The 14058-nt window shown below is 45.6% G+C and overlaps 1 protein-coding gene and 1 pseudogene across 1 annotated transcript in view; one reads left to right on the forward strand and one right to left on the reverse strand.

Annotated features, from left to right (window-relative positions):
• The window catches only part of ZNF550 (zinc finger protein 550), a 34548-nt gene that overhangs the window by 17767 nt on the left and 2723 nt on the right, over positions 1 to 14058 (reverse strand). The window contains exons 2-4 of the mRNA XM_029209803.1: positions 9799 to 9925; positions 8640 to 8735; positions 1129 to 2108 (exon numbers count right to left, since the gene is read on the reverse strand). Coding sequence (XP_029065636.1) covers positions 1129 to 2108; positions 8640 to 8735; positions 9799 to 9925 — 1203 coding nt within the window. The remainder of the gene's footprint in view (positions 1 to 1128; positions 2109 to 8639; positions 8736 to 9798; positions 9926 to 14058) is intronic.
• LOC114887912 lies at positions 11258 to 12920 on the forward strand (annotated as a pseudogene).

Raw genomic sequence — 14058 nt, forward strand, 5'->3', positions numbered from 1 at the left:
TCCCTATGTGGACCATTCTCTCCTTAGATATAAAATACAAGTATTGTGTGATGCTATTTTCGGTATTCTAATTTCTTACAAGTTCAAGTAGCTCATGACTCAAGCCCTCATATTTCTCACAAAGAATTATGCCAATGGCTAGAGATGTTCGGAACAAAGCCTTCCAACAAATGTTGATGGAGCTGCCCTCAACGTCCAAGTTTCATGACACAAGACAGCAGTGAACACATTAAAAACAAAGGGCTGGGGTCCTTTGCTCCCTCAAACATTGCCCCACCAAAAACAGAACTGATGAAAAACTGCAACAGGCTTGGCAGGAAAGTCTGAAAGAGCTTACGAAAGCATTTGTTTTTTTCCGTTTATAGTCTTTGTCTCTATCTCCTCCACCTCTTTGTTATTTTTCTTCTTTATTGGCCACACCGTGGGGCTTGCGGGATCTTAGTTCCCCTACAGGGATCAAAGCCAGGTCCTCCGACAGTGAAAGCGCGGAGTCCTAACCACTGGGACTCTGCAGGGAATTCCCTTGTTAGTTTTCTTTTTAACATAATGCTGAGATGGCTTAAGTGCAAACCAAGGGGGAGCCCTGTGGCTGAATGTTGTTATAAGCGCACAACGAACCCTGAGTCTGTCTCCTCTGCGCTTCCTCACAGGGAAAGCCCAAGCTCCGTCAAGTTCCAATATAACTCTACGTGACTAGTGGTGACCTGTCACAGGAGGCTTTCTCACGGCAATAATTAAGTGGTTCCTCTTCATTACACATTCTCAGGTGGCGAGGATGAGTCTTTTCTTTTGGCTGAGGAGCGTCCTTCTGGTTACATTCAGAACGTCTTTCCCCGGTATGTTCTCTGATGTTGACAGAGGTGGACGGACCTACGGGTGGCATAGCTTCATGTGCTGAGTTTCTCCACAGAATGAATCCTCTGAACGATGAGCAGGAGCCGAAGGCTTTTGACATTTCCACTGCATTCGCAAGGCGTCTTCTCCCACGTGACCACTTGTGCATTTGAAAAGCAGACAAAAAACCTTCCCAGAATTCTTGACACTCAAAGGGTTCCTCCCTCCAGCATGGATCCCCTCATGAAAGACAAAAGAGGAGCAGCGGTGAAGGCCTTTTTCTCAAGTATGAACCCGCTGGTGCTGCAGGAGATGTGACCTGCGTTTGAAGGCCTTCCCACACTCGGCGCACTTGTATGGTGTCTCCCCAGTGTGGATGACAGAGTGCTGGATGAGGTACGTGCTCCGGTGAAAGGCCTTCCCGCACTGGGCACACTCGTAGGGCTTCTCCCCCGTGTGAATCCGCTGATGCTGTAGGAGTTCTGAGCTGCACCTGAAGGCCTTCCCACACTCTGTGCAATCGTAGGGCTTCTCTCCAGTGTGGATGATGTAGTGCTGGATGAGGTGTGCTCTGTTGCTAAATGATTTCTCACATTCTTTGCATTCAAAGGGTTTTTCTCCAGTGTGGGTCCTATTGTGGCGAATAAAAGTAGAGCGGTGGGTGAAGGCCTTTCGACACTGGCCGCACTCATAGGGCTTCTCCCCAGTGTGGATTGGCTGGTGCTGCAGGAGGTACGACCTGCGTTTGAAGGCCTTCCCACACTCGGCACATTTGTATGGCGTCTCCCCGGTGTGGATGACGTAGTGCCGGGTCAGGGTTGAGCTCTGGCTGAAGGCTTTCCCACACGCGTTGCATTCATAGGGCTTCATTCCAGTGTGAATCCGCTGATGTCGAACAAGGTACCACTTCCTGTTAAAACTCTTCCCGCACTGCTTGCACTTGTAGAGGTTATGAATCAGGGGGCCTTTTCCTGGTCCCTGTGGGTCACGCTCACACAGAACATCTCCCTGAGAGACTCTCTCCTGGAATGCCCTGGAGTGCACACCATCATCCGTCTCCAAACCATCATCTTCAAGGCTCGTTTTCTCAGGATGGGTTTCCTTGTGGGCGTCTGTCTCTGGCCTCAGCTGACCTTTCTGCACTTCCAAAAGCCCTTCTGGATCCATGGCTTGCCTCGACCTGCAGTCCCTTGAAGATCCCAGAGTCAGGCTTCCCTGGAGCAACACTCCTTCAGACAAAACCAGCTCTCTGGTCTGACGTTTTGCTCTGTCATCTGAAAAGAATCCAATACACAAAGGGGGACTTTCGGTGATGCAACACAGAAGAAACAGAAGCAACACTTCAGTGAACAAATGAGGATGAAATCAGCACCTCTGATATCTGCTATGTTTTAACGTCAGTGTATCCTAGATTTCCAGTTACTTTCTATGACCCTTGTACCCTAACACCATTAAAGGGAAAATCTGGCAGGAGGCCGGACCGGGAGACAGAGGATCTGGAGTAGGGGAGGGAGGACAGTTTCAATAATACTGTCTGGAGAGCATCTGCCTCAAGGATTGATGTCTTGGTTCTGTGAGAGTGTAGGGAAGTGGCACCTAGCAAGACTGGGAAGAAAAGGTCATCTTCCCTGGGAGGTGTCCCATGAGCTGGGTCCTAATGCAGACATCAGAGTTGCCAGAAAGAAAGAAGGATGGGGTACTGGGTAGAAACGGAAGGAATAAGCGTGGGTAGATCCACCTTTGGAGAGTGCTTAAGAGTTATAAGAAGAAAAGGTACTATCACTCAGCCATAAAAAAGAAGGAAATCATGCCATTTGCAGCAACCTGGATGGACCTGGAGATTATCATACTAAGTGAAGTGAGTCAGAGAAAGACAAATATCATAGGACATCACTTATATGTGGAATCTAAAAACAATGATACAAATGAACTTATTTACAAAACAGAAACAGACTCATAGACATAGAAAAAAAACTCATGGTTACTAAAGGGGAAAGGCTGGGGGGAGGGAAAGATAAATTAGGAGTTTGGGTTTAGCAGATACACACTACTATATATAAAGTAAACAACAAGGACCTACTGTATAGCACAGGGAACTATACTCAATACCTGTAATAACCTATAAGGGAAAAGGATCTGAAAATGAATGGATATATGTATATGTATAACTGAATCACTTTACTATACACCTGAAACACAACATTGTAAATCAACTATATTTCAATTAAAAAAGAAAAAAGTGCCTAGAAAATGGCCTGGGATGTAATAAGTGCTATTTAAGTGGCCGATAAATAAAACACTGAAAATACTGTTTAAATTTTAAAAAACACAAAGCGGTACTTCACTGGTGGTCCAGTGGTTAGGACTCCATGCTTCCACTACAGGGGTCCTGGGTTTGATCTCTGGTCAGGGAACTAAGATCCCACAAGCCACACACCGCAGCAAAAAAAGAGAGTTACAAGAAGAAAGTGGCACCAGAAGCCTGGTGAAGGCAAGCCTGAAGGGGCGGTTACAGGAAGAAGAGAATAAAAATCTCAGAAGAAAAGGGGTAGTGGGACACACAAACTCAAATGGTATGAAAGACGAGTTTCTGCTCTGTTGAGAGGCATTAGAGTGGTGTTAGCAGGGAGAGCTCTGGAGTCACAACGCCTCAGTTTGAGGAGCGGCTTGTGGGTTCCCTGACGAGGGGTCAAACCTGTGCTCCCTGAAGTGGAGGGGCACAGCCCTAACCACTAGACCGTCAGGGAAGTCCCTCCTTTCTTCTTTTTTATTTCCTTTAAATTTATGTATTTTATTTATTTATTTTTGCTTGCATTGGGTCTTCGTTGCTGTACGTGGTCTTTCTCTAGTTGCGGCAAGCGGGGGTTATTCTTCGTTGTGTTGTGCGGGCTTCTCATTGCGGTGGCTTCTCTTGTTGCGGAGCATGGGCTCTAGGCGTGCGGGCTTCAGTAGTTGTGGCACGCAGGCTCTAGAGCGCAGGCTCAGTAGTTGCTCTGCAGCATGTGGGATCTTCCCGGACCAGGGCTCAAACCCGTGTCCCCTGCATTGGCAGACAGATTCTTAACCACTGAGCCACCAGGGAAACCCCCTCCTTTCTTCTTTATGTCATAATTTCCTCACCTAAGAGACTAGAGGACTCTCAGTTTCTCCGGTTGTCATGAGGGTTAAATGAGAAAATGCCTGTAAAGCTCTCGGCACATTTCTTGACGCGGTGCGAGTATGTATGGTGGTTAATTTTATATGTCAACTTGGCTTGGCTACTGTGCTGAGCTCTTTGGTCAAACACCATTCTGGAGGTTGCTGTGAGGTACTTTTTAGATATGACTGACACTGGAATCATCAAACTTTGAGAAAGGCAGGTTATCCTTCTTAATGTGGGTGGGCCTCATCCAATCAATCAATGTCCTTGGGACTTCCCTGGTGGCGCAGGGGTTAAGAATCCACCTGCCAATTCAGGGAATACAGGTTCGAGCCCTGGTCTGGGAGGATACCACAAGCTGCGGTGCAACTAAGCCTGTGTGCCACAACTACTGAGCCTGGGTTCTAGAGCCCGTGAGCCACAACTACTGAGCCCACGTGCTGCAACTACTGAAGCCCGTGCACCTAGAGCCTGTGCTCCACAACAAGAGAAGCCACCACAATGAGAAGCCCATGCACTGCAATGAAGAGTAGCCCCTGCTCACCGCAAATAGAGAAAGCCCACATGGAGCAACGAAGACCAAATGCAGCCAGAAAAGTAAATAAATAAATAAACTTAAAAAAAAGAAAAATCAATGTCCTTAAGGGAAAAGGCTGAGATGCCCTGGGAGGGAAGGGATTCTGCCTCCAGACTCAGGACTGCAAGCATCTACTCTTCCAGCTTACTGGACTGCCCTGAAGATTTTGAAATCACTTAACCCTCACAATCACATGAAGCCTAATCAATAGAATAAAACTCTGATTTATCTCCTTTTGGCTCTGATTCTCTGAAGAAGTCTAATGTTATTATTCTCATTGTTGTACTGGGCAATTAGGATGACAGCAATGCCATTAGCAAGAACAAGCCATCTTATTCTACAGGCCAAAGAGAGTGGCCTCAGTAGAAACCAACCCTACGGACACCCAGCACCTAGAACTAAGACAATAAATTTCTGTTGTTTGAGGCACGCCCCCTCACCCAAAAGGAAAAGAAAAATAAAACCTATCCACGGTGATAGAGTGTAAACAGTGGGTAACACTGTAGGACAAGCTATTGACAAGGATGAAGCACCAGGAACCTGTCACAGAACTGGAAATAGTCTAAATTTTGGGTGAGGTGGAGGATACCTCAGTTTATACATATGTGAAAAGTAAAGATGATTTCCCACTCTTGGGTATATATCCAGACAAAACTCTAATTCAAAAAGCTATATGCACCCCTATGTTCACAGCAGCACTATTTACAATAGCCAAGACATGGAAATACCCTAAATGTCCATTGACAGAGGAATGGATAAAGAAGATGTGGTACCTACATACAATGGAATATTACTCAGCCATGAAAAAGAATGAAATAATGCCATTTGCAGCAACATGGATGAATCTAGAGATTGTCATGCTAAGCAAAGTAACTCAGAGAAATACAAATACCATATGATATCACTTATATGTGGAATCTAAAAAAAAATGACACAATGACACAAATGAACTTACCTACAAAACAGAAACAGACTCACAGGTATAGAGAGCAGACTTGTGGCTGCCAAGGGGGTTGGTGGAGAGAGATGGATTGGGAGTTTGGGATTAGCAGATGCAAACAATTACATATAGGATGGATAAACAAGGTCCCATTTTATAGCACAGGGAACTATATTCAATATCCTGTGATAAACCATAATGGAAAAGGATGTATACATATGTATAACTGAATCACTTTGCTGTACAGCAGAAATTAACACAACATTCTAAATCAACTATACGGCAATAAAAATTTTTTTAAACTTGAAAAAAGAAAAAGTGAAGCTGAACCTGAAGGATTGATATGTATCACTGTATACTTCTGATATAAAAAAATTAAGTAGATTTTAAAAACAAAAGGTATGGAAGTCAAATATATAGAGTCAATCCTTGAATAACACGGGTCTAAAACACATAGGTCCACTTATACACGATTTCAGCCCTTTGTATCTGTGAGTTCTGCATCCATGAAATCAAACGACCATGGATCAAAATACTACATAATCTGCAGTTGACTGAATCTGAAGATATGGAACTGTGCATATGGAGGGGGATGGCCCACCATAAGGGACCTTAGCATCCACAGATGTTGGTATCTGCGGGAGCACTGGAACCCATCCCCCACGTACACCACAGGACAACTGTCCATCATTTCCAAAATGAGACAACTCTTTCAAGAGTTGTGAGCTTCCCTGGTGGCGCAGTGGTTAAGAATCCGCCTGCCAATGCAGGGGACACGGGTTCGATCCGTGGTCTGGGAAGATCCCACATGCTGCGGAGCAACTAACCCCATGCACCACAACTACTGAGCCTGTGCTCTAGAGCCCATGAGCCGCAACTACTGAGCCTGCATGCCCCAACTACTGAATCCCATGAGCCTAGAACCTGTGCTCCACGAGAGAAGCCACCGCAATGAGAAGCCCATGCACTGCAACGAAGAGTAGCCCCCGCTTGCCACAACTAGAAAAAGCTCACTTGCAGCAATGAAGACCCAACAGATCCAAAAATAAATAAATAAAATAAATAAATTTATTAAGAAAAAAAAAAGATGACGAGAGGGACTTCCCTGGTGGCGCAGTGGTTAAGAATCCGCCTGCCAAAGCAGGGGACATGGGTTCGATCCCTGGTCACGGAAAATCCCACATGCCGCCGAGCAAGTAAGCCCGTGTGCCACAACTACTGAGTCTGCACTCTAGAGCCCACGAGCCCACGTGCTGCAACTACTGAAGATCGTGCACCTAGAGCCCGTACTCCGCCACTGCAAATGAGAAGTCCACACACTGCAACTAAGAGTAGCCCCCGCTCGCTGCAACTAGAGAAAGCCTGCACGCAGCAATGAACACCCAATGCAGCCAAAAATAAATAAAATAAAATAAATAAATTTATATATATAAAAAAAGATGACAAGAGCTTGAACTAGGGTGCTGGTGATGGACTCAGGACACACGGATAATCTCAAACGGGCAGGCCTGGGGATGGACGGATGTTGGTTTGATGGAGAGAGAGGCTGGCTGAGGTGTTGCTAATCTTCTAATCAGCTTAGATGGCAGGACGTTCTCAGAACCAGGCACGGGGTAGGAGTGGGCAGGATCCCGGGGGTCTTCTAAGGCATGACAAGCTTGAGGGGTCTCTGAGACACGAAAGTGGAGATCTGGGAATAAGGAAATGGGGGGCGGGGTGGCGTGTGGAACAGAGCATCGGTAGTGAGGTTGGCCAAAGACACTTACAGGCGGGCTGAGAAGCCTGAAGGACCGACAGAGAGGAGAGACCGTGACTCACTGTGGATTATTCAAGCTACAGTCAGCAGCAGAGATGTGGGGCTGAAAACCCCAAACATCCACTTGGTGTTCTTAAGGGCAAGAGGGGCAGGAAGGTACAGTGCAAGGGGCTGCTTCTGAGTGTCTTGTGGACAAACAGGAGGATGGATAAATGGATGGAGAAGGTGGGAAAGAGTTCCATAGAGAGTATAGCATAGATCATAACTTCAAGGGGAAGAAAGGCCCCTCTTCCTCTGAGTCTAGAAGTCCAGGAAAAATGCGTGATACCACCATTCACTCTGATTAATACAATTACATGGATACGGTAAGAACTGACCTTAGTCGACCCTCTGTGTAGACCAGGCACTGTACTAAGCAGTTTTCTGCATTATCTCATTACACCTTCAGACAACCCACTCACACACACACTAGCCTCACTCTGACTTCCTGAGAGCAGGGTGAGTAGAGTAGACAGAGGTCATACAAACCAAGCCCACTGGCTCTTCTCCTTCGGCCCAGAGCAAAACCACACTCTCCAGTCCTGAGCATCCAGCTGCGGCCAAATGCCTAGTCCTTGCCTGTGGGATACAGGGGAGTAAAGTATGTGTGCATCTGGGTGTGACCTGGCTCGTATCCCTTGCTGTTTCCCCTCCACCAGCTGGATTATGCTGGACCAACCTTAGAGCTATACGTTGACATCAGAAGGTGTCTGGAACTCTAGATGCAACTAGAGATTATCATACTAAGTGAAGTAAGTCAGGAAGAGAAAGACAAATACCATATGATGTCACTTATATGTGGAATCTAAAATATGACACAAATGAACCTACTTATGAAAGAGAAACAGACTCACAGACATAGAGAACAGACTTGCGTTTGTCAAGGAGGAGGGTGGGTGGGGAGGGAAGGAGTGGGAGTTTTGGATTAGCAGATGCAAACTATTATATATAGGGTGAATAAACAACAAGGTCCTACTGTATAGCACAGGGAACTATATTCAATATCCTGTTATAAACCATAATGGAAAAGGATATAAAAAAGGAATTATATATGTGTATAACTGAGTCATTTTGCTGTATGGCAGAAATTAGCACGACAGTGTAAGTCAACTGTACTTCAATAAAAAAAAAAAAGAAAATAAAAATTTTAAAAAAAAGAAAGAAGAAGAAGGTGCCTGGGTCTCTAAATAATGGTGTGGTCCCAAGCTGGCCAGCTGATGCACACTATACTTTGATGTGAGAGAAACCACCAGACCCCACAAAGGGGGTTTCACATAGCAGCTCAGAGGCACTGGTCCCCATGCATTCTCAAGGTTGCTGTGAACCCACCTGCCCAGCAGCTATTGGCTCCTACCTGGGCACATGCTACGTGGGAGGCCTCTCTTTCCCATCCACAGCTCCTGCCCATGTTCCAGCAAGTGGATCAACTCTGGTTTGGGAACTGGATGCCCTGTGAATGGAGAAAAAAACAGGACGCGGGTGTTTTGATGAGAAGAATGAAACCCTTCCATCCTATCTGGGACTTCATGACAGGAAAAAGACCATGAATGTAGCGGCTCCCAAAGTAAAGAAAATGTTGATCTGTGACTGGGAATCCAACGGCACAAACACCACTCCTGAGCTGCAACTGCTATAGAGGGTGGTGCTGTCTGTCTACACAGCACCACTTCCCTTAAACTTCATCAGTGGAAGTCAGCCCCATGCAGGGTCATGCCACTTTCACACACAGCCACGGGACCCTGGGAATACTCCAATAAAAAACAAAAAAACCCCACAACGCTGAAGTCAAAATAATGGCATTAAGGTCCTAGCAAGTTCACGTAGAAGGCTCAGGGCTGTGAGCTAGAGGCTGGTCCCTCTGTTGAACAGAAAAATTAGCCACAAAGGGGGCCATGGAATACTCACTCACACTGATCTGAGACTTTCTCTTGACAAAAATCAGCGTGCCAGACAGAGAAGGTAAAAGGACTGGCTTTTGCAGGGTGTCCACCTGTGGCATTCCATGACATTCCTGTGCACCTTCTAAAATGATCTCCTGCCCAGGGGAGGATCACGGCCCAGGCCTCAGAAAGCATGTGATGATGACGTAGACACGAGGGGCCTTTGAACAAAATTGTGCTGTTTAGGAAGATCCCTGGATGGCACTGATGACAAATGCCATGTAGGGGTCTCCCTCACTCACCCACTCGTCTGAGAACAGCCCTGCTAACTGGGCTGTGGGGACACCTGACATCACCAGGCTGGGTCAGTCAGCTTCCCTCCTGTGGAATCTGCAACAAGAACCTCAAACTGAGGCCCAAGGGTGCTGGGCACTGGGATGGGGCTGGTGTTCATAAGGACATTGTTTCTATCCCACCGATCACTGCTACAGACACAGGGAGACCAGGCAGGAGGAGAAGCGACCAGAAAAATGCAGGGCCTGTGGGGAGGAGGAAAGGTGACTCCTGTGACCTTGATCAGCCCGGAAACAAGGCGGGTGGGGTCCCCCACATGTGTGAGAGCTAAGCACTTACCCAGTGAGACCAGGAGCCCACAGATCTCCAGCATCACCTCTTGGTACAGGGTCCTCTGATCCAGGTCAAGTTGTCTCCATTCCTCCTGGGTAAAGGTCACGGCCACATCCTTGAAGGTCACCAACACCTGGACAGTCAAACAGGTAGTGGTGTTGGGCTTTTGCACTTGGATAGGATCAACCCTGTCACTCTGTTGCCGGTGAAGATGCAGAGAGACCCAGGCCTGAACCACTGAGGCCTGCTGATCGCCGAGTTCTGTGTTGGGCTCAAGGGGGAGGTGGAAGTAGTCTCTGGATATAACGCAACTGTGGCTGAGAGAAAAGCCTCCCGTGAAGGAAGCCACTAGAGATGACACAGATAATGGTGTTCCATGAGGACTGGGGGCAGATGGTACGTGCTCTGGGAAAAATGTTCACGATGATAATTCCAACAATGGTAACAGCAAAGTGACAGGTTCTGAGCCTCCCTGGTCCTCACGGTGCACCTGCCCCAGGCTGCGGTCTTCACACGCTGCGGTAAAGTGACTAAAGATCCCTCGCTCTGGAGCCAGATTTCTGGGGTTTGAATGAAGACTCTTAAATCTGACACTCGGGACTTCCCTGGTGGTGCACTGGTTAAGAATCTGCCTGCCAATGCAGGAGACACGGGTTCGAGCCCTGGTCAAGGAACATCCCACATGCCACGGAGCAACTAAGCCCGAGTGCCACAACTACGGAGCCTGTGCTCTAGAGCCCGTGAGCCACAATTACTGAGCCCGCCTGCCACAACTACTGAAGCCCATGTGCTCTAGGGCCCGTGCTCCGCAACAAAGAGAAGCCACCGCAGTGAGAAGCCCACGCACCGCAATGAAGAGTAGCTCCTGCTTGCCACAACTAGAGAAAGCCCGTGCGCAGCAACAAAGACCCAACACAGCCAAAAATAAATAAATAAATTTATATATATAAAAAAATCTAACACTTGCTGGCAGTGTGATCATGGGGAGGATGACATCCCATCATTTCTCCAAGCATCAATTTCCACATCAATACAACAATCACTCCCACTATGCCAATTCTTAGAACTAAAGAGAAAATGTTCCCACACCAGATGCTGTGGAGTGCCTGGCCCAGTTAAGTGTTCAGTGTATTTTGTGACTTTCACTAATCCACAGCCCACAAGGTAAATGCCATCGTCACCACCATGTCACAGCCAGAGGCCTGAGGCTCAGGCAGCTCTAGAAAATCAACCACAACCTCAAATTTAAGGAAAAGTGTGGGAATTCCCTGGTGGTTCAGTGGTTAGGACTCCACGCTTTCACTGCTGAGGCCCCAAGCTCAATAGTTGGTCAGGGAACTAAAATCCTACAAGCGATGTTGCGAGGCCAAAAAAAAAAAAAAAAAAAAAAGGGTGGGGGCGGTGGCGAAGCAGTGCGGAGGTAGCAGCTGCACGAGGGGCTGCGGCGTCAGAGGTGAACCAGCAACCCAAACACCTGGGTTAACCACGTCTCGTCCACGACTCTCCTAGGTGAGAATTATGAAGATGACGACCTAGTAAACTCTGATGAGGTTATGAAGAAACCATTTCCAGTACAGATTGTTCTTGCACATGAAGGTGACCATAATTTTGAGCTTGATGAAGAAGCTTTGGAGCAGATATTGCTACAGGAGCACATAAGAGATCTTCACATAGTAGTGGTATCCGTGGCAGGAGCTTTTCGTAAAGGGAAATCATTTCTATTGGACTTCATGCTTAGATGTATGTATAACAAGGATTCTCAAAGTTGGATTGGTGGAAACAATGAAGCACTGACTGGCTTTACATGGCGAGTTGGTTGCGAAAGAGAAACAACAGGCATATGTCTGGAATGAACAAAAGTGGCTGTGCTGCTAATGGATACCCAAGGTGCCTTTGATAGCCAGTCAACTATCAGAGATTGTGCAACAGTGTTTGCTCTGAGCACTATGACTGGCTCTCTCCAGGTATATAATTTGTCTCAAAATATTCAAGAAGATGATCTTCAACACTTGCAATTATTTACAGAATATGGCAGACTTGCAATGAAAGAAATCTACCAGAAACCATTTCAGACATTAATGTTTTTGATTCGAAACTGGAGTTATCCTTATGAACATTCATATGGTTTGGAAAGTGGAAAACAATTCCTTGAAAAGAGATTGCAGGTAAAACAAAATCAACCTGAAGAGCTACAGAATGTAAGGAAGCACATTCACAATTGTTTCTCAAATCTTGGTTGATTCCTTTTGCCACATCCTAGTCTTAAAGTTGCAACTAATCCTAGTTTTTTTGTGGCCTCTCCCGTTGAGGAGCACGGGTTCCGGACGTGCAGACTCAGCGGCCACGGTTCACGGGCCTAGCCACTCCGCGGCGTGTGGGATCTTCCCGGACCGGGACACGAACCCATGTCCCTTGCATCGGCAGGCGGACTCTCAACCACTGCACCAGCAGGGAAGCCCATCCTAGTTTTGATGGGAGATTGAAAATATTGATGAAGAGTTTAAACGAGAGCTTTGAAATCTGGTTCCAGTGCTACTTGCCCCAGAAAATTTGGTAGCAAAAGAGGTAAGAGACGAAAGTCATTTGTAGAGATCTTGTAGAATACTTTAAGGCTTATATTAAAATTTATGTAAAAAGTCCATGCTTCAGGCAACAGCTGAAGCTAATAATTTTGCTGCAGTAGCAGGAGCAAGAGAGAAAGTATGGAGCAGGTAGGCGGTGGGGACAAGCCTCACATTGCACCTTCAGATCTGGAAGTGAAAACACCTGGATCTCAAGGAAGTGGCGATTAAACAGTTTCGTTCAGTAAAAAAAAATGGGTGGAGATGAATTCTACCGTCGTTATCAGGACCAGCTTGAGGCTGAAATAGAAGAAAGCTAGGCAAATTTTATAAAGAAACCTATGCAAATTTTACAAAGCACAATGATGGCAAAAATATCTTCTATGCTGCTCATACGCCTGCCACACTGTTTGCAGTCATGTTTGCTATGTATATAATCTCAGGACTGACTGGTTTCGTTGGCCTAAACTCTATAGCTGTCTGTGTAACCTTGTCATGGGGTTAGCACTGAGGCCTCTTTGTACTTGGGCATATGTTACATACTCTGGGGAGTTCAGAGAAATTTGAACAATGATTGATCAGATTGCTGAAACACTATGGGAACAGGTATTGAAGACCCTGGGTGATAATTTGACAGAGGAAAACATAAGGCAGTCTGTAACAAACTCTATCAAAGCAAGCCTGACTGTCCAGCTGTCTCATCATGCCAGATTAAAGACTGACTGACAGTTCATCTCCTCATGGACTCCACTCTTTCTTCTTTTCATGCTAGCTGTACAATGAGAACTCAAATAAAAATAAACCAAAGTTTACAATCAACTGTAGAAGTAGTTTAGTATAACTGGCTTCACAGATGGCTGCCACAGAGTTGAAATTGTTGGTTTTAAGCATTCTATTTATGGCTCCTAAGACATGAAGACTAACTGTGCATTAGTTTTCATGCACACTTGTGCCATGTTTAATTCTTTTTTTTCCATTTTTACTTAATCTAATGTTAGTGAAATCTGTCTTATGTAAAGGATATTTCAGGGAAATATTTTAAGAAATCTATTTAGAGTCTCTTTAACACAGTGTCCCATTGAAATTTTAATTTTTAGAGGTTATGAATCACTGTATCAAGAACCAGATTGCAATGACAATGAAGCCTTTATTGAGCCACGACATTAAAAGTACATATTGCTTTACTGTCTTCAATACCAGTATTACATAAATGCATGTATCAGGAACTTCACAGAAATTACATGATAACTCTTGTAGCTAAGAAAATGACTCTGAGGTGTACATTTGTCTTGCCTTTGAAAATTTATAAACCTGTCCTAAAAGGAGATGCATATCTGGGAAACTGAACTGTCTTTATGCAGTTTAGCCTTCGTGTACATAAAATATGCTATTAATTTTATTGGGGGAGAAATTCCAACCAAAAATGTTGCCTACAGCTATGAGTTAAGAGTATCTATACAGTGTGCAGCTTTTATTTTCTAAAATCGCAGACAGGGCATGTATATGAATTATAAATATATAAACACGATTTTGTATTAAAAGTTTTGTAGTTTATGACAAAATCTAGTTCTGTGGTAGGCTAATGAGTACAGTCACTGTGAAGGAATGTTTGTGGCTCATGTCAGTGTGTGAATGCAGAGACAATTTGAAGTTTTTGATATATTTGTGATATTTATCTTCTTGAGCACTGTAATCTCACCCCCCC

Source organism: Monodon monoceros, unplaced genomic scaffold (genome assembly GCF_005190385.1).
Source record: "Monodon monoceros isolate NGI ecotype Baffin Bay Population unplaced genomic scaffold, NGI_Narwhal_1 Super_Scaffold_10, whole genome shotgun sequence".
In the NCBI taxonomy this organism is placed as follows: domain Eukaryota; kingdom Metazoa; phylum Chordata; class Mammalia; order Artiodactyla; family Monodontidae; genus Monodon; species Monodon monoceros.